General features: G+C 38.7%; 1 protein-coding gene across 2 annotated transcripts in view; it reads left to right on the top strand.

Annotated features, from left to right (window-relative positions):
* Positions 1–20,558, top strand: part of POLR2B (RNA polymerase II subunit B) — a 43,619-nt gene that overhangs the window by 118 nt on the left and 22,943 nt on the right. The window contains exons 1-11 of one of the 2 annotated variants that reach the window (XM_058722458.1): positions 102–216; positions 412–748; positions 6,949–7,021; positions 9,398–9,548; positions 13,591–13,703; positions 13,820–14,039; positions 14,222–14,380; positions 15,850–16,014; positions 18,705–18,901; positions 19,079–19,198; positions 19,973–20,159. In XM_058722458.1, coding sequence (XP_058578441.1) covers positions 730–748; positions 6,949–7,021; positions 9,398–9,548; positions 13,591–13,703; positions 13,820–14,039; positions 14,222–14,380; positions 15,850–16,014; positions 18,705–18,901; positions 19,079–19,198; positions 19,973–20,159 — 1,404 coding nt within the window. In that variant the 5' untranslated portion in view covers positions 102–216; positions 412–729. Of the gene's footprint in view, positions 1–101; positions 217–411; positions 749–6,948; positions 7,022–9,397; positions 9,549–13,590; positions 13,704–13,819; positions 14,040–14,221; positions 14,381–15,849; positions 16,015–18,704; positions 18,902–19,078; positions 19,199–19,972; positions 20,160–20,558 lie in introns of those variants that run through there. The other variant, XM_058722459.1, reaches the window with a different exon arrangement.

Genomic DNA, 20,558 nt, shown 5'->3' with positions numbered 1-20,558 from the left:
GGGCGAGGGTGGAGTCACGCGCGCGCAGGCGCACTGGGGTCCGAGGTGCGTGTTAAATTCGAGACGTAAACCCAGGACTAGCTGAGGGCTGTTATTTGTCCGACACATTTCGTCTCCTTTCGTTTCTATTCCTGTGGGTTCTCGAGATGAAGAATCTGAGGCCTGGAAACCCATTCAAAGCTGCGGCAAAAGCACCGGCGACCTAAGCTGAGCTGGGTGGGCAGGAGGCCAGCGAGGGTTTTACTATCGGGCTTATTCTATGCGCCACCGCTGGCGCAACCTTTTAATGAAACACGTTTTTAAAAACTTGTTTTTTGGTCCTTAAAACTGCAAAGAAAAATCGAATGCCGCATACTCATGGTCCCAATTAAAGCCTTTTATCAATACATCTTTTTGTTTCTTTTTTTCCAGGTGTCATCGTGCAAGGATATAAAAAAATAAACTTTAATTGGCATGCGCCGACTGTGAGAGCCTTCCTCGCAATCAGCCAGAGGAGGCGTTGGCCCACGATTTGCGCGTGCGCAATTATAACCCTTACCTAGGCTCGGCCTACCACTTGCGCAGGCGCAGATCTTACGTTGGCTTCTTTGTGCGTGGCCTCTGGCCTGAAAAGGAGAGCATTCTGGGAACGCCGGAGACGGAAATTAGTTCGCCTCACGCTCGGGCGCTGGCGGCCGCTGCTCGGTTTTTTCGGATTTCTAGTTGGGAACTTGGAAACCCTTTGCCAATATGTATGACGCGGACGAGGGTAGGTGTCTACTCAGAACACTCCGAGGCGACCCATCTAAGGAGGGAAAAGTGGGGAGCTGAATTAATTGAGAATTTGCGGCCTCCTCCCATTCGTCGCTTAAGTATTCCCGGTCATGCCCCCAAAATTCCCCAGGCCGGGTCCAAAGCTGGGATTATGAAAGATGGAGGGTGCAGGGAACGTAGCATTGATGTCCCTGGTCAGGGGAATCTTGTTCTCTCCTCTTTCTGCTCCTGGGTAAATCTCATACGCCGCTTTTCCATATTGAAATGGCGCGCAGAACAGTAAGACAAATTCTGTTGTTTGTACTTTGAAGCAAAGGACTCCGTTTTTGATTTCCCCCAGGGCCACAGTGGATTTATTGAATAGTTGAATTTTTGAGTGTCAGCCTGTGCCAAGTATTGTGCTAGGCTCAGGAAATAAAGCAGGGTAAAAGAATATAGCGTGTATGGGGGGTCGGGGAGGCGAGGAGGGGTTGGTCTCTTTTGAAATTCCTTCATACTGTCAAATGACTATATTGTCCTAAAAGATCTTTAAATTTCTTCTTCCCACAGGATGGTAGTTTTCAGGTGTTAGGTATTTTATTGAGTGGGATCAATATGTATTTTTTCTTTTCACATGTAGAATTCTTAGTCAAATCTAGTGTATTTTCATTATGTATTTTTAGTATTGTTATGATTTTAATGTTTGTTTATATTTGAGAGGGAGAGAGAGAGCACAAGCGCGGGAGGGGCAGAGAGAGGGAGACACAGAATCCCAAGCAGGTTCCAGGCTCTGAGTTGTCAGCACAGAGCCCCACGTGGTGCTGGAATCCACGGACTGGGAGACCATGACCTGCTCAGAGTCCTACGACTAACTGAGCCAGCCACCCAGGTGCCCCTCATTATGTATTTTTAAAGTTCAGTCTTCCATTTTTCACAGCTTCTATTTCAGACTTCACTTTTTTTTCGACTCCCACTCCTGTGGCCACCTCTCATGTTTCTCTTTATTTCCGCAGCTACTTCATGGAGAAAAAGAAGAGCATAAACTCTACTGTTTAAACTTCTCTGTCTCAGATCTTGAGTCTACAAATTTATAAATATCATTAGATTTCTTCTAGCTCAGAAAAAAATTTGAAGTTTTTTTAGTTTGACATTTTGCATAATGTATTCTCATCACTCACAAGGTAGAACATATAAAAATATTAAAGGGTAAGGTCTTAACTCTTGTCCACGATCTAATGTGAGTCCCTTCCACAGTAGGTAATCTCTGTTCTTAGATTCTCTCTTCAGAGAGCTTTATGCATACTAAAGCAAACATAAATGGGATTCTGTTGTCTACCCTTTTACAGACAAAAGGTAACACTCATACTTTTCTGCATTTTTTGAGATATATATATCTCAGTAAAGACATATATTTTATATATAATATATGTTTTGTATATATGGGATATTCTCATGAGCACCCTCAGATTTTTTCACACCTTCCTGGTTTGTGTGGGTATACCGTAAGTAGTGTTTTATTGATGGGTATTTGGGTCATATCCGGTCTTTTTCTGGTTCAAGTAGTGCTGTTGTGAATTATCTTGCACTCGTCATTTTGTCCAATGCAAGTATGTCGTTCAGAGAAATTCCTAGATACAGAATTGTCAGCTTGAATAATACACATGTTTAACATTTTGTTAGCTGGTGCCAAGTAACCACTATAGTGATTGTACTAGTTTATATTCTCATTAGCAATGTATAATAACCCTGTGGAAAGAAAGTTAAAGGTATTTCATTTATCACGTCTGCTCCAGCATTGAGTCTACATCCCATTTCTGCTTGTGCCCTTTGATATCTTTATTAGATAATGCCTTCATCAGTTTTTAGACACTCCTTTTCACCTGGCTTCTTTTTCTATATGAAATACTAGATCTCTTGATCTCAAGAAAACGTTTTTCTGTTTGTCCTTAAACTCTTTGTTTACTTTTCTTCTAATATTTTGCCTTTCTCCTTTCATTCACAGCCAGTCTTCTTAAAAAAAAAGTTTCCAATTCCCATTTTTCAAATTCTCAACCTGTTATAATCTCATTGTACTCAAGCCACTACATTAGAACAACTCTTAGTTAGAATGTCAGTGACTTCTCAAGTGATAAATCAGAGGGATTTTTTTTTTTTAAAAGATTATCCAAACCCAGGGTGCCTGGGTGGTTCAGTTGGTGGAGTGTCCAACTCTTGATTTTGGCTCAGGTCATGATCCCAGGGTTGTGGAATTGAGCCTTGCATCGGGCTCTATGCTGAGCATGGAGCCTGCCTAGGATTTCTGTCTCTCTCAAAAATAAAAATAAAGGGGGCGCCTGGGTGGGTCAGTCGGTTAAGTGTCCGACTTCGGCTCAGGTCATGATCTCACGGTCCGTGAGTTCGAGCCCCGCGTTGGGCTCTGTGCTGACGGCTCAGAGCCTGGAGCCTGTTTCAGATTCTGTGTCTCCCTCTCTCTCTGCCTTGTCTCTCTCTGTCTCAAAAATAAATAAACGTTAAAAAATAAAAATAAAAACATTTTAAACCTTAAATTCCGTTGTGGTATTTAACATCGTTGACATCCTCCTGGAAACTCACTCCTTCCTTCTGCCACATCTCTCAATTCTTCCTACCTATCTGACTTTCCTTCTCATTCTCTTATACTATTCATATTCTCTCTGGAGGATTTCATCTATTTTCCATGGCTTCAGTTACCATTTATTTGTGGATGACTTTGAATTTATATTTCCAGTCCATATGTTTTGGATATGTAATGCCAGTGGACAAATTCACTTGGATGTGCCCCTGGCTTCTCAAATTTGTCACTGCCCAAACATCTATTTTCTTTATCTGTCTTCCTAATCTGCTTTGTCCTGTGTTCTCCATCTCCATGAGTAGTATTACCCTCTTCTGTTGTTGAAGCCAGAAGCCTGGGCGTCATTCTTGATTCCTCTCTTCTGTCCCTATTATCTAATGAGCCACCAAGCCCTAAGAGTTCTGCCTCCTAAATATGTCAAATCTGGCCATTTCTCTGTTCACTCTGCCACAATTTCTAGTTCAGGCCACCACTATCTCTTGCCTAGATTACTTCTCCAGATTCTCAAATGGTTTTGGTGCTCCAGTTTTCTTGCCTTTCCAATTCACTCTCCATACTGTGGCCATAGTGATCTTTCAGAAATGAAATCTGATCTAGCCACACCTTTGTTAAAATCTTAGAATGGTTCTCTATTGGTAAAAAACAGTGTCTTTTACCACTCCAACTTCACACTCCATCCTTCAGCTACATTGGCCTTCTTTCATTCCTTGAATATCTTTCATTTTGGAGTCTTTCACGAAAATTTTTTTCTGTTTGAGATATTACTATCTCTACTCCTCCCGTCTCACCCCTTTTCTTTTGCCTGGTTTACTCCTGTTTATTCTTATGTGAGATTGCTGCTCAGCTCAGCTTTTGGGAAGTCTACCCTAACCTCCTTAGGTCTTGGTTAGGACTGTCCATATCACTTTGTTCTTCCTGTTAATTGAGTTCATCTTGTTTGTATCCCCCACAGTAGGTGATAATCTGAGGATACAGCTGAAGATTTACTATATCTCTGGGATACAGTAAATACATTCAGTAAATATTTGATGAGCAGGTGAATGAGTAAATGAGTCTCATTCATGGATTCATTTCTTTTCACATGACTCTAATAGGGGTATTCCTTAATTTCCCCCCTTCAGTCTTCTCTACATAAGCTTTCCATATTCTACTGGAATGATTATCACCTGTTTGTAATATTAATACAATTATCACCTTATTAATTATCACTTATTAATAATTATCACCTGTTTGTAATTTAGAACTCTTATTTGAGCTTTATGTTTATATCCAGTTGTTTACTACAAGTATTTAAAGGGATAAATGATCTACAAGTATACCTAAAGCTGACCTCCTTATTTCTCCCCCTTTCCCACCTTTTTATTTGCTTCTCTGTGGCTGTGATGTTAGCCTCTAATCTTTCATCAAAGCTGGGTATCTCTGAGCTATTTTAGATACCTTTGTCTTACCCCTCCCACCATGTATAGGGGTCAGTCCAGTCCATTGAAGCATTTATTACATAATTTATTTTGAATATATGTGTTAATTTTATTTTATTTTTTAATTAAAAAATTTTTTAATGTATTTATTTTTGAGACAGAGACAGAGCATGAGCAGGGGAGGGGCAGAGAGAGACGGATACACAGAATCCGAAGCAGGCTCCAGGCTCTGAGCTGTCAGCACAGAGACTGATGCAGGGCTTGAACTCATGGACTGTAAGATCATGACCTGAGCTGAAATCAGACACTTAACCAACTGAGCCACCCAGGCGCCCCATGTGTGTTAATTTTAAAATAGAAAATTCTTAAGTTTTGCAGACTGCATATATGTCAGAATATAAAAATACAGCACTTTTATTTTTTTTTTTTTGAGAGTGGGTGGTGGAGGGGCAGAGGGAGGGAGAGAGAGAGAGAGAAAGAGCCTAAGCAGGCTCTATGCCCAGTGAGGTTTGGGGGCGGGGGGGGGGGGGGGGCTTGATCTGAGTACCATGAGATCATGACCTGAACTGAAATCAAGAGTCACACTTAACCAGACTGAGCCACCCAGGCGTCCCTCACATACTAATTAAAAAAAAATTTTTTTTAATGTTTTATTTGTTTTTGAAGGAGAGAGAGACAGAGTGTGAGTCGGGGAGGGGCAGAGAGAAAGACACACACAGAATCCATCCAAAGCAGGCTCCAGGCTCTGAGCTGTCAGCACAGAGCCTGACACAGGCCTCGAACTCAAACTGCAAGATCATGACCTGAGCTGAAGTTGGACGTTCAACTGACTGAGCCATCCAGGCACCCCCATTTACCTTCTTACATAAGAAGATGAGACTAATATCAGAGGACCAGTGCACTCTGATTTTTCAAATGTCCTATTGTTCATATTACTATTGCTGCATAACCTAATATTTGGCTGCTTGAAAACTAATTTAGTGTGTTCATGGATTCAGTGGGTCAGGAATTTGGACAGAGCATAGTAGGAATGACATGTTTGCTCCATGATGTCAGTGGTTCAGTGCAAAGACTTAAAGGCTGAGTGTTGACAGTTGTGGGCTGTATGATCTAGAGTGTTTATTCACATTTCTAGAAGGACTCAAGGACCAGGATTGCTGACTGAACCATCTATAAGTGTTCTCTCCGTATGGTTTGGGCTTCCTCACATTAAACAAGCCTTAGAGTAGTAGAACTTAATTAACGGACACTCAAAGCTCCAGAAGCATGTGTTTCAGCAGACAGGGTGGAGCTGTGTTGCCTTTTCTTACATAGCTTTTAAAGTCATGTAGTGTGGTTTTAGTTGCATTATCTTAGTTTTGGCACTGTCAAAAACCCTTCAGATTTAAGGGGAGGAAACATAAACCCTGTATCTTGATGCTAGGCATATCAAGATGACATTATAAAAGACCATGTGAAATGGAAGATACAGTTGTGGCCATTTTCAGAAAATACAGTCTGTCACACCTTTACATGTATGAAATGCTGTTGTAATAGACCATTGTACCTTAAGGTATTGCCCAGCTATTGGAACACTTCTCTGGCTTTACTCCCCTACCCTAATCTGTTCCTCCAGTCTCTGAGGAGCTTATTTTTTTTTAATGTTTATTTATTTTGAGAGAGTACCCAAGTGCATGTGAGCAGGGGTGGGGGGTGGGCAGAGAGAGAGGGAAAGAGAATCCCAAGCAGGCTCTGTGCTGTCAGTACTGAGCCCAACTTGGGGAATGATCTCATGACCACGAGATCATGCCCTGAGTGGAAACCAAGAGTCAGTCGCCTTAACCGACTGAGTCACCCAGGTGCCCCTCTGAGGAGCTTATTGACTAGAGGACTACATGCTTGCTCCTAGTTATTATTACAGTTAGCTATTCATGAGAATTACATGGACTTTCTAGAGAAGATGGAATATTAAACAAATTCACACAACTTACACTGAACTTTTGTAATTGTAGCCTCTGTATATTGGGAGAATACCTATGTGACGTAGACCTTTGTATATGTAGATGTATACCTATGTATATTATACGTTAGTAATAACTCGATTAATTGAGATTTTTGAAGAAGGGTAAAAGGATTGTTTTTTATTTAGCAGAGAGTAAATGTGTTTCTGCTACTTCAAACCATAGGAGTGAGATATGCACATGAATACAATATTTTTGGTTTTTGCAGATATGCAATATGATGAGGATGATGATGAAATCACCCCAGACTTGTGGCAAGAAGCATGCTGGATTGTAATCAGGTAACTTTTTAGACTAAACTAAGCCTTAAGAGGCACGATAAACTATAAAAGGATTTCCTGCTTATTCTGTTCTTGAAAATTAGATGTTTTATATGTATATGCTCCATGAGAGCTGGTTTCTCTATGTATTTAAACTTGAACCTTTAAAGTATTTTAAGACTTAAAAAGTTACATGAAGAATTTATGTATACATTTCGCTTAGATTCCCTAGATGTTAACTTTATACAGTTGCTTTGTGTTTTTTTCCCTCTCTCTACATATTTTTTCCCTGAGACATTTGAGAGTCTGTTGCAGACCTAAACATATTCTTTTGCATACTTATAATATAAGTTCTCAAAATCAGGAAATTGATACTAATACAATAATTTAATCTACAAATCTTATCCAAATTTTGCTGGTTGTCTCACTAATGTTATTTATAGCAAAATAAATTTTTTTCTGATCCTGGATCCAACCTAGGATTACATATTATGTTTAGCTTTCATGACTTTTTTGTCTCTTATAATTTAGAACCGTCCATAAGCCTTTCTCTCTCTCTTTTTTTTTTTTTTTTTTAACTTTGGCATTTTGGAATGCCAGTTACTTTTTAGAATGCCCCTCAGTTTGGGTTTATCTGATGTTTCCTTTGATTCAGATGATGACATTTGGCAGCAGTGATGTTCTCTTTGCAGTCCTTCAGGAGGCATGTGATGCCTATTTTTTCCATTTCTGGTGTTAATTTGATTCCTTAGTTTTCTTATTATTTTAAATGGATAAAGAGTTATGTTAGGTTGTATTTTAACCCAAATTTCCATCGAATTCTAAATGCAATTAAGATGTAATAAAACTCAGAAGCCTTAACAATAGGTAAGAAAAGTAACTTTTCATTTTTTAATGTTTATTCTTTTGTTTATTTATTGAAGTTTGTTTGTTTGTTTGTTTATTTATTTATTTATTTATTTATTTATTTATATTGAAAGAGAGTGAGCGAGAGGCAGAAAGAGAAGGAGAGAATCCCAAGCAGGCTCTGCACTGCCAGTGCAGAGCCAATGTGGGGCTTTGAACTATGAACCATGAGATCATGACCTGAGCCAAAACCAAGAGTCAGACATTTAACAGACTGAGCTACCCAGATGCCCCTAGTGTTTGTTTATTTTGGAGAGAGAGAGAGAATGAATCAGAGGATCTGAAGTAGCCTCTTTGCTGATAGCAGAAAGCCTGATGCAGGGCTCCAACTCACAACATGACCTGAGCTGAAGTCAGATGCTTAACCAACTGAGCCACCCAGGCACCCCAAGAAAAGTAACTTTTTTTTTTTCTTTTAATATTTATTTATTTATTTTTTTTTTTTTTTAAATTTTTTTTTTTAACGTTTTATTTATTTTTGAGATAGAGAGAGACAGAGCATGAACGGGGAAGGGGCAGAGAGAGAGGGAGACACAGAATCAGAAGCAGGCTCTAGGCTCTGAGCCGTCAGCCCAGAGCCTGACGCGGGGCTCGAACTCACGGACCGCGAGATTGTGACCTGAGCTGAAGTCGGACGCTTAACCGACTGAGCCACCCAGGCGCCCCTTTTAATATTTATTTTTGAGAGAGAGAGAGAGAGAGAGAGAGAGAGACAGAGTCAGGATGTGAGTGGAGGAGGGGCAGAGAGAGAGGGAGGCACAGAATCTGAAGCAGGTTCCAGGCTCTGAGCTGTCAGCATAGAGTCTGATGCCGGGCTTCAACTCATGAACTGTGAGATCATGACCTGAGCCAAAGTCAGACGCTTAACCAACTGAACCACCCAGGTGCCCTGAACCTTGTTTTGTTAAAAATGTATTGAGATTTGGGGATATAAGTGTATATTTTTACAATTAAACATGGCTATAAAAACTTTGTATTGAGATATTGGTATCTTCTGTGATATTTGAGTATTAAAACACCAAGAGGCATCTTGCTAAGAAAAAATAACTAGGTAGATACTCTGTGGGTGTGCACAGGGAGAGGGAGAGAATCTTAAGCAGGCTGCATGTCCAGTGTGGAGCTGGACATAGGGCTTGATCTCACAACTGTGAGATCATGACCTGGGCTGAAATCAAGGGTCAGACACTTAATATTAAGTCACCCAGGTGCCCTTTAAAGACATTTGTAATTAGGGTCTCCTTATAGTTCTTATATTATGGTTTAATTATTTTACCCATAAGTCTTGTTTTCCTAAACTTAGTAAGTTCTACAAAGAAAGTGTTCCTAGTCTCATCCCTTTTTTGGATACCTCATAGTATCTGGTATAATGATGGACATAAGGTGGTTGGTATTTAATGATTATTTGTTGGATTTAATTATAATGAAAATGAGGAAGTATGCTAGAAAACGTCACTGAGTTGTAACTGGTTTTAAACCCAAATATTTTCCCAGTTCCTATTTTGATGAGAAAGGCTTGGTCAGACAGCAGCTGGATTCCTTTGATGAGTTTATTCAGATGTCTGTTCAAAGAATTGTGGAAGATGCCCCACCTATAGACCTACAAGCTGAAGCTCAGCATGCTAGTGGAGAAGTTGAAGAACCGGTAAGATGGTTATTCTAATAAAGTAACATATGTAAAAGAAAAGTATTGATTTGAAATTTCAGTCCTTCTGTCAGCTGGCTTAAAGGTTTAAAAAAAAATGGTAGGTGTTTTTAGCAGGGTACTTATAGCATTTTTAAGAAGCTCTTGATTTATTCTTCCTAATGGAGAGATGCATTTTGCAAGTAGTCCAAAACTAATCTTTTTTTTTTTTTTTTTTTAATTTTTTTTTTCAACATTGATTTATTTTTGGGACAGAGAGAGACAGAGCATGAACAGGGGAGGGGCAGAGAGAGAGGGAGACACAGAATCGGAAACAGGCTCCAGGCTCCGAGCCATCAGCCCAGAGCCTGACGCGGGGCTCGAACCCACGGACCGCGAGATCGTGACCTGGCTGAAGTCGGACGCCCAACCGACTGCGCCACCCAGGCGCCCCCAAAACTAATCTTTATTCAGATAGTAGAGATTTAATAACTGGGGAGAGGGAACTTAGAAATATAATGAATTACCAAGAGAAACAAGCCACAAATAGTTAAGCCCCCCTTTTTTCTTTTACAGTAAGGAATCATAAAATGTATTTCAAGGACTTTTCCCCTTTTTATTATTATTTTTTAAAGTTTATTTATTTTGAGAGAGTGTGAGAGCACACGAGTGGGGGAGGGGCAGAGAGAGAGGGGTAGAGAGAGTTCCAAGCATGCTCCCGGCTGTCAGCGCTGAGCCTGACTCAGTTCTCGATTTCAGGAACCATGAGATCATGACAGCCAAAATCAAGAGGCGGATGCTTAATCAACTGTGCCACCTGGCACCCCTCTTTATTTTTTTTGTAAGAAACACATTATTATAATTATATAAGAGATTATAAAGGGAAATGACCCAAACATACCAGCTGTTTTAGTTTTTCTAAGTTTCCTAGAGTCTTTGTTTACACATATATGTGTTTTTAGCATTGTTAAAATCATAGGAAGAGTCTGATTTTATAATCTGGTTTTATATGAGTGATTGTGAAGAAGTATGTAGTCCAAAATAATGGCTGTCCCTAGTTTTTGAGAAGAGAGGTAGCACTGTGGGCTTTGAGAGCAATGGGGAAACTGAAAAACAAAGTGAGTCAGGGAGAGCCCCAGTTCAGTCCTTCTTTTATATCTAACCAGTTCAGTCTTTCTTTTCTGTAGCTAACTAAGCTTCTTTTTTTTTTTTTATGTTTTTTATTTTATTTTTGAGAGAGTGAGACAAAGCACTAGCAGGAGAGGGGCAGAGAGAGAGGGAGACACAGGATCTGAAGCAGGATTCAGTCTCTGAGCTGTCTGAACAGAGCCTGATGCAGGGCTTGAACTCATGGACTGTGAGATCATGACCTGTGTTGAAGTCAGACGTTCAACTGACTGAGCCACCCAGGAACCCCTCTGTAGTTAAGCTTCTGAGGGTTGATCTGTTCTTCTCATTCTAACTGGAGACACTGCATAGACTTGCTGTTAAGAACAAAAATAATTGACTCTTTTGGCACTGTACTGGAAAAATGGGTATACTTTTTTTTTTTTTTTTTTTTAATACTTACGGCATTTTCTCTTCTTGGCATTTGCAAAACGAGAGATAACAATAAACATAACAGATTCAGAGTGCCAGTACCATTGAGGTCTATTGGAGGAAGAGATTTCTTTCTTTCTTTTTTTTTAACATCTATTTATTTTTGAGAGACAGAGAGAGATAGAGCACAAGCAGGGGAGGAGCAGAGAGAGAGGGAGACACAGAATCTGAAGCAGGCCCCAGGCTCTGAGCTGTCAGCACAGAGCCCAATGCGGGGCTCGAACTCACAGACTGTGAGATCATAACCTGAGCTGAAGTCAGCTGCTTAACCAGCTGCACCACCTGGGCACCCCTGGAGGAGGAGATTTCTGAAGGGTATCAGAACTCAGTGGAAATTAAGTTGAAATTAAGCTGAAATTAAGCTGACTGTGACGGCAGGGTAGGACTTGTCTTAGTAGAGAAAAAAGATACTTAGGGGCTTCAGCAAGAAAATAAACTTGGTGTTATTTGGCTTTGGGATAGAATGACCACAGCAGTCAGTATATGATTTTTGGCTTGATCTATTTTGTTTTAGTGGCTTGATCTGTTTTTGATAAGTGTTAGTAGAAGATAAAATAGAACGAGATTGTCAGGCTTTGGATGTCACTGGAAATTATTGAAAGATTGTCACAGTATTTGCATAAAGCATTATTTTAGAAAGGTTACTTTGGAAATGGTGTTTAGTTGTAGTGGGAAGAGGCTGAAGACAGGTAGAAATCTTTGAATAGCGTAGGTTTAAGATAATAATGTTCTAGATTAGGATAGTGGTAGAAATAAGGAGCAGAGGGGAGGGTTCTCTCTGGTTCATGATCACCACCAGTTCTCCTTGCCCTTTACTCCAGTTTGGGAATCTTGGGTGTTAATAATTTACTGTTAATGGTCTGCTTAGTCCCACTGTCTACCTTTCTGAGATTTGGTTTGGAGAGAAATCTACACTATTGGTGTATCTCTGGAAAGTTCTTATGGATCTTGTTTTATTGGGGGAGCAAATAGATATTAATTGGAAAGTTTTTTTTTTCCCCACAGGGTTGGAAGTTATCAGGTCCCCCCCTCCCCGCTTTTTTAAAAAAATATTTGCTTGGGGCACCTGGGTGGCTCAGTCGGTTGAGCGCCGACTTCGGCTCAGGTCACGATCTCACGGTCCGTGAGTTCGAGCCCCGCATCGGGCCCCTGTGCTGACAGCTCAGAGCCCGGAGCCTGTTTCAGATTCTGTGTCTCCCTCTCTCTGACCCTCCCCCATTCATTCTCTGTCTCTCTCTGTCTCAAAAATGAATAAAAATGTTAAAAAAAAAAATTAAAAAAAAAATATTTGCTTTTTTTATTTTTGAGAGAGAGAGAGTGTGTGCGAGCAGGGGAGGGGCAGAGAGAGAGGAAGAGAGAATGTGAAGCAGGCTGCGCACGGTCAGCGTAGAGCCTGATGTAGGGCTCGAACTCATGAACCATGAAATCATGACCTGAGCTGAAGTCAGACCCTTAACCAACTAAGCCACCGAGGTGCCTGGAAGTTGTCAGTCCTTTTTATAGAGTAAGTAGGGGGACACCTGGATGGCTCAGTCGGTTAAGCATCCAACTCTTGATTTTTTTTCAGGTCTTGAGCTCACGGTTTGTGGGTTTGAGCTCTGCCTTGGGCTCTGCTCCAACATTGCGGAGCCTGCTTGGGATTCTCTCTCTCCCTGTTTCTCTGCCTCTCCCCTGCTCATGCTGTCTCAAAATAAATAAAGAATAATTAGAATTTTTTGTATATTTATTTATTTATTTATTTATTTATTTATTTTTATTTTTTAAATTTTTTTTTTTTTTTTTAACGTTTATTTATTTTTGAGACAGAGAGAGACAGAGCATGAACGGGGGAGGGTCAGAGAGAGAGAGACACAGAATCTGAAACAGGTTGCAGGCTCTGAGCTGTCGGCACAGAGCCCGACGCGGGGCTCAAACTCACGGACCGCGAGATCACGACCTGAGCCGAAGTCGGACGCTTAACCGACTGAGCCACCCAGGCGCCCCGAATTTTTTGTATATTTAATTGAAGTTAGGCTTTGTGTGTGTGTGTGTGTGTGTGTGTTCTGTCGATTAGATTAGCATGGTCCTAATTGTCTGAATATCTTTTTGTTTTTTGTTTTTTGGTAACTTTGTACTTCTGACCTTAACCAAGGAGAGTGCACATGAAACTACATAGATCATTAACACAAATCCTTCAACTGTTTGATGTAAACACAGAGCACATGAGATATGTGCATAGTCTTTATTTACTTGGGATATTTTAAGTCGCTTTGTCTTTTGCCTTAAGAAAGCAATTAAGTATAAAACTTGACATCTATGGAATGTGGATGTTGGCTTTGGAGAGTCCTCATGTCAGTAAAGTGGGTTAATTTCAGCAGTTCCTAGAGCTGTTTCTACTCAAGATGTTAGTGTTGATTAAATTGGAATCATTAAAACTTTAATGGACAAAAATTACCCTTCTTCATGTTTTTTGGTTTCATTTTAGCCAAGATATTTGCTGAAGTTTGAACAAATTTACCTCTCCAAGCCTACCCATTGGGAAAGAGATGGTGCTCCTTCACCAATGATGCCAAACGAGGCCAGATTAAGAAATCTCACGTAAGAATTTTTCCAGTAGCTGATATTGAAATACCATTCAGAAAATGTAATTTTAACCAGTTGAGTGATTTAGTAAACATCTTACTGTTACTTGTGATCTACTTTTGTTTTTAAAGGTATTCTGCTCCCCTTTATGTTGACATAACCAAAACTGTCATTAAAGAAGGTGAAGAACAACTTCAAACTCAGCATCAGAAAACTTTTATAGGAAAAATTCCGATTATGTTGCGTTCAACTTACTGCCTGTTGAATGGCTTAACAGATCGTGATCTTTGTGAGTTAAATGAATGCCCCTTGGATCCAGGTGGATATTTCATTATTAATGGGTCAGAAAAGGTATAGTAAGCATTATTTAAAGAAAATTATAAAATCATAATAAAGATTTAAATTATGAAAGTTGAAATTAAAAAGCTTGTATACAGAATAACCTGGAAGTTTTAAGATGCAGATTTTTTATTCTTCTTTCTACTTCAAGGACCTGTGGGTTTTATGGTGTAACTTTTTTATTGTCCACAAAGGTTCTGATTGCTCAAGAAAAAATGGCAACAAACACAGTCTATGTGTTTGCCAAAAAGGATTCTAAATATGCCTACACAGGAGAGTGTAGATCATGTCTGGAGAATTCTTCCCGACCCACCAGTACTATTTGGGTTAGCATGCTGGCGAGAGGAGGACAGGTATGGACTGGAATATGATATTGTTTGGGTTTACTTCTTTTTGTCTAGTCTTGTAATTTTTTTTAAGTTTGTTTATTTTGAGAGAGAGCATGAAGAGGGGCAGAGAGAGAGAGAGAGAGAGAGAGAGAATACCAAGTAGCTTCCATGCTGTCAGCACAGAGCCTGATACAGGACTTGATCTCATGAACTGTGAGATCATGACCTGAGTCGAGATCAAGAGTCGGATGCTTAACCAACTGAGCAACCCAGGCACCCCCTGTTTAGACTTAACGGTTTATCAGGCTGCATTCTTAGAGCTTTTCTGGACTATATTGTCAGTGTTATGTGGTAGGTATTGTATTATTTACTTATTGCTGTGTAGCAAATTCCTCCAATAGCAACATTTATCATCTCACGGATATGTAAGTAGAGAGAACCAAATGGCATTTGGAGATATGAGGGCTGAGGGTACAGGAAAAAGGGCAAGATGAAGATTTGGATATCATTTATTTTAAAGTTTATTGAGAGAGAGGGAGGCAGGGAGGGAAGGGGGAGGGGCAGAGAGAGAGAGGGAGAGCAAGAATCCCAAGTCGGCTCCATGCTGTCAGCAGTGAGCCCAACTCTTGGCTCAAATCCATGAACTGAGAGACCATGACCTGAGCCAAAACCAAGAGTCGGATGCTTAACTGACTGAGCCACCCAGGTGCTCCTGGAAATCGTTTGTGAATTGTTACTGAACAGCCATAAGATGGGATTTAAGGAAGGAGGCCTAAAGTAGGAGGAGAGAGATGACAGAAATTGTTATTAGAAGGACCATGATAATGTAGGGTTATGAGGCCAAGAGAAGAGAGAGCTTAATATTGAAGAAAAAAATATAAAATGGAGAGGTCAGTTGATGGTATGTCATTGTAGGTTAGTAACTTTTTGTATGTGTGTAGAATTAAAGAGAAATTGGAAAAAAGAAACTTGTGTGAAAGAAGCTATTTGTTAATTTTGAAATATTCAAGTGAGATACAGATCAGCTCTGAATTTTTCATTCTCTGCTGTGTTTTCCCCCCATGTTTGTCTCTCTGTGTTTTTTTTTTTTTTCCCCTTTAGCCCTCATATCTTTCTTTGAGAGTTTTGTGTGGTTTTTTTTAGTTTGTTTTTGTTTTTGTTCTCTATGGGGGGAGAGGGTGTGGGATCAGTGTTCATATTCTTTTGTAGCCTGATGTAATTTCCAAATACAGTATTGGGTAATTCTGAGAGAATTTTGCCAGGCAGATAGTAGAGGATGGAAGTTCTCTCAGTTCTAAATGATCAGCCTGTTCATAAAATTAGTAAACCTGTTCCAGTGGTTTTGGAAAGCATCCATGGGATGTTCCTTAGAGTATGAGAGGTATGCGTCTTTTGAAATATATACAATGAACATGTATATGAGTGGTTCTCATGGTGTTTTTATATGGCTGTGATCTCTTTGTATGATACTCTAATGATTTTTATTTTTTCAGGGTGCAAAAAAGAGTGCTATTGGTCAGCGCATTGTGGCAACGCTACCATACATCAAGCAGGAAGTTCCCATCATTATTGTGTTCAGAGCATTAGGTTTTGTGTCTGACAGAGATATTTTAGAGCATATTATTTATGATTTTGAAGATCCAGAGATGATGGAAATGGTAATGTGAAAGCAAAATGTCTTTGTAGTGTTTTCTAAGAGGTTTGAAGTTACTGACTGTTGCTAATCTTAAAACAGTAGAAAGCTGCTCTGAAGAGTAATTTAGCTGTCAGAAATCCCATGCCATTTACTATTTAGCAAAAGCCTTCAGCCTGTCTCAGCTTCTTTCTTGACAATTCTGTGTAAAATAGTCATAAGAACTAGAGGCAGCCAACTAGAGGCAGCCAAAAGTTCACTGACAGCAGCAAGAGGAAACCATAGTAAGGAACATCAGAAAGCATACCAGCTTGGTGCAATTTAAAGAAGGAAAGTGAATAGTTGATACAACTTCTTTTTTAAAACTTTTTATTTTGAAATAATTTCAGATTTATAGAAAAATTACAACTCTTGTATATTCTTCATCCAGATTCACTAGTTTACTTTTGCTACATTGTGACCTTTGCTACATTTGTTTTAGCATTCTCTATATAAACACATTATTTTTTTTCTGGACCATTTGAGAGTAAGTTTTGGGCATCATTTCCCTTTACTCCGAAATACTTCAGTGTGTATTTCCTAAGAACCAGGACATTAATTACATATTCATAATACATTTACCAAAATCAGAACCTTTAACTTAGGTACAGTGCTGTTAAGCCATAGATCTTATTTAGGTTTTTGCCACTTGTCCTGATAATGTCCTTAATGCTTTTTCCCCCCCCGGTTCAGAATCCAGCCCAGGATGGTGCATTGCATGTCATTTTTAAGTGTCTTTAAGTCTCTTTAAATCTTTCCTTGTCTTTTTCTTCAGTGTTCCATAATATTGAAATTTTGGGGGAGGAGGATAGGCCAGTTATTTTGTAGAATTTCCCTCCATTTGGGCTTTTCTGGTATTTCCTCATGATTAGATTCAATTTATGCTTTTTTGGCAGGAAAAATAATAGAAGTAATATTGTGTGCTTCCCAGGGCATTGCATCAGGAGTTTCGTGATGGAATTTTGTCCTGTTATTTGTAAACTCTACAGTGGTGTCTTAGGTTCCTCTACTGTAAAGTTACTAAATTTGTCGGAAGATTCTTTGATCTAGATAAAGAACCATTTCCTTGTCATTGTTTTTCATTGATGATTCTTGTTTCAGTCGTAGTTGATATACTTAAAGTTGTCCTGAATTGTCCGGAGTCTTTAAGACTATAGAGAAAAAAGGTTAAATGGAGGCTACATAAATGTTGGTCACATAGTGAGATGGTGGAGTGAGTACATATTAGTTTTTAGAACATTGATGCAGTTTCATGAGAAAAATGGATTCTGGCTAGATTTTACTTTAAGCTTTTATCAGTAGTCATATTAGTATAAAGTATAAAAGAAAAATACATGATTTTATCCAAAAGGCATCCCAAGTGATTCAGACTGTATTCAAACTAGAATTTTCTTAGTAAAGTGAAACAGCTGATTGATATATATATATAATTTTTTTTTTTTTTTTGAAAATTACTCTTTGTTCCTTTAGCTCTTTTGAAGTTTAGGCCAATTTTTACAGTCTGTGAGTCCAGCATTTACTGTGCAAAAGTGCTTTAATTCTTTCTTCTGAAAATGATTGTTACTCCTTTTCCAAATCCAGATTAACCTTTTTTTTTTTTTAATGTTTATTTTTGAAGGAAAGAGAGACAGAGCATGAGTGGGGGAGGGGCAGAGAGAGAAAGAGAGAGAGACAGAATCCAAAGCAGGCTCCAGGCTCCGAGCTGTAAGCACAGAGCCTGATGTGGGGCTCGAACCCAGGAACTGTGAGATCATGACCCTAGCTGAAGTCGGTCACTTAACCGACTCAGCCACCCAGGCACCTCAAATCCAGATTAACCTTAACAGAACAATTTCAGAACAAGAATGACAATTTAAAAAGATCACTTTCATTTACCATACGCTGACTGCTTTATGTTACCTTTTTCTGATCTTTGGTTCCATGATTGGAATTTGGATGTTTAAACTTGAGGATCAGTGTTAAATAGACATAGGAAGTCAAAGGCAGGAAAGGCATTTCAGTATATGTGATAGGATTAAGGGTATTTACAGTGGCCAGAGTTACTCAGTGTTACCCTTCATTCCTCATGCTCATTATTGTGTAAAATTGGAATTTTAGAATGTTAGAACTAGAGTGAAACCTAGAGATTATTTTATCTAGCCACTTGTAGATGAGCAAACTGATTACATGGCTGCTCAGAGGCCACGGTTTACTTAATCGCAGGTATGAGATGTAGGTCTTTATAAAGTATTCTCCTTTACAAAAAAAAACTGAGTGGTTTTATTTATAGGTTAATAACCTCTTAAACCAAGGCTGAAAATAGCCTGGCACTTTTATGCATTTGTAATTTAGTAAATTTTAATTTTGACTATTAAAAGTTCTCTAATTTGGTATAAGGTGTTTGGAAGGAATTTTTGTTTTGCCATTTGTTAAAATGTAAAAACCAAAAACACAGTACTCTTTTTATAATGGAATTATGTATATTTTTTAAGGAAGTAGAGTTGCCTGTGTTGATGAGATTTTGTCAAGAGATCTCTAGATCTTAAAAGTGTATTCAACTTACAAGATTTTGTGATTCCTTGGTTTTTCAAAAAATATTTGCATATTCTGTTAGTACATAGGGATATTTAACATGTTACAAAGTAAAGTTATAGTTGACTTAAGGTGAAAATGACTCTTATTTGAATTGTCTGATAGGTGAAACCTTCTCTCGATGAAGCTTTTGTCATCCAAGAACAGAATGTTGCACTGAATTTCATTGGCTCAAGAGGGGCAAAGCCTGGTGTCACCAAAGAGAAAAGAATTAAATATGCAAAAGAAGTCTTACAAAAAGAAATGCTCCCTCATGTCGGTGTCAGTGATTTTTGTGAGACCAAAAAAGCTTATTTCTTGGGGTATGTTAAATATCGTTTTAAGTTTTTTGCCAAGATAGTTTTTCTTGAAGTTAAAAATATCACAGGGGTGCCTAGGTGGCTCAAAGAGCATTAAAAAAATGTCAGAATGGTGTTTTTAAATTTTTTAAAAAGCCAAAAGCCATGTGTTTTCTTTCTCACTTCTTCTTTTTTTTAAAGGTACATGGTTCATCGGTTGCTTTTAGCAGCTTTGGGTAGAAGAGAATTAGATGACAGGGATCACTATGGAAACAAAAGATTGGATCTTGCTGGACCACTACTTGCATTCTTATTCAGAGGGTAAGGAATGAGAATGATAACCAGTTACAAGTAGAGAGATTTCACTTTAGATTTGTCATTGCACTAGTGGAGGTCCTAAACTGTCTTGGCATCCATATTGGGTATATATGAAGTTGGCTACATTCTGTTTGCCACTCACCCAGATTTTGTTCTACTTCGTGTCTGTGAATTTCAGGTTTGTAAGGGCAGGTTATTACTTGTATACGTTTTCTTTATTTCTCTGGTAGCTTTATAAGTCATTTGCTAAGTACTGATGATATTGGAATTTATATTAGTCCTGCTTTTGCATTTTATAAAAACCCAAAAGCTGGAGGGAAATCTGTCAAAATATTAGCAGCCGTTGTCTCACAGTATTGATGTAATATGATTTTTATTTTATTCTTCCTGTGTTTTTGTATTTTCTATACTTCCTGTAATGAACATATAACACTTTTATATTCAGAAAAGTTATTTTTAAAAGCAAAATCTGTAAACAATACAAAAAAGATAATATTAGCAATATTTCTTTCTTCATATTCTATTATTTAATGTGTTGTAGAATAGTGATTTGTCAGCCTACTGTTTCACCCTACTAAGGAGTCTGACATTTTTCCCTAGTTGCTCACCTCATGTGTGTTTATGTACTGTGAGTACATTAGTGCTTTTTACATAAAAAGTAGTAACGCTTCCCTCCCCCTACCCGAACTACTTTTCACCCCATGTGGGCAAAATTGTCCATATTGAGAATGCATGTTGTTGACCTTTACATATTTAAAATACCATTTTATTTGGCAGTATGTTTAAGAATTTGCTTAAAGAGGTGCGGATCTATGCACAGAAGTTTATTGATCGAGGAAAGGATTTTAATTTGGAGTTGGCAATTAAAACAAGGATTATATCTGATGGCCTAAAATATTCATTAGCTACTGGAAACTGGGGTGACCAAAAGAAAGCTCATCAAGCCAGAGCTGGAGTATCTCAGGTAAGGACATCGACTGTAACTACAGGTTTGATAGGAAAATGGTGTGAGACTAATAGATCCCTTCATTCATTAAATGTAAATTATTTTACTTTTTTTTTTTTTTTCTTAGATGTAAAAGCACTGGGGGATATTGAATTATGAAAATGAAATTTTCCTTAAATTAGCTGTTAGCATTACTTAAGAGGTTAAAGTTTTGGCTTGCAGCAAGGTAGTTAATAAGTTAGTGTACCTGCTAAGACATAAGATGGTCCATGTTAGTGAAATTTTTATATCTTAAAAGCTCCATATTAGAAGTTAACTAAAGTACAAAGTACAGTACAGTGTTGACCTGTGAACAGTGGGGGGTTAGGGACAGTAACTCTTGTGGGACTAATATCCTAGTGGTTGGAGGTGATCATA

Source organism: Neofelis nebulosa, chromosome 3 (genome assembly GCF_028018385.1).
Source record: "Neofelis nebulosa isolate mNeoNeb1 chromosome 3, mNeoNeb1.pri, whole genome shotgun sequence".
Classification (NCBI taxonomy): Eukaryota; Metazoa; Chordata; class Mammalia; order Carnivora; family Felidae; genus Neofelis; species Neofelis nebulosa.
Note: the sequence above shows the minus strand (reverse complement) of the source record. Positions and strands in the feature narration are given on the sequence as shown.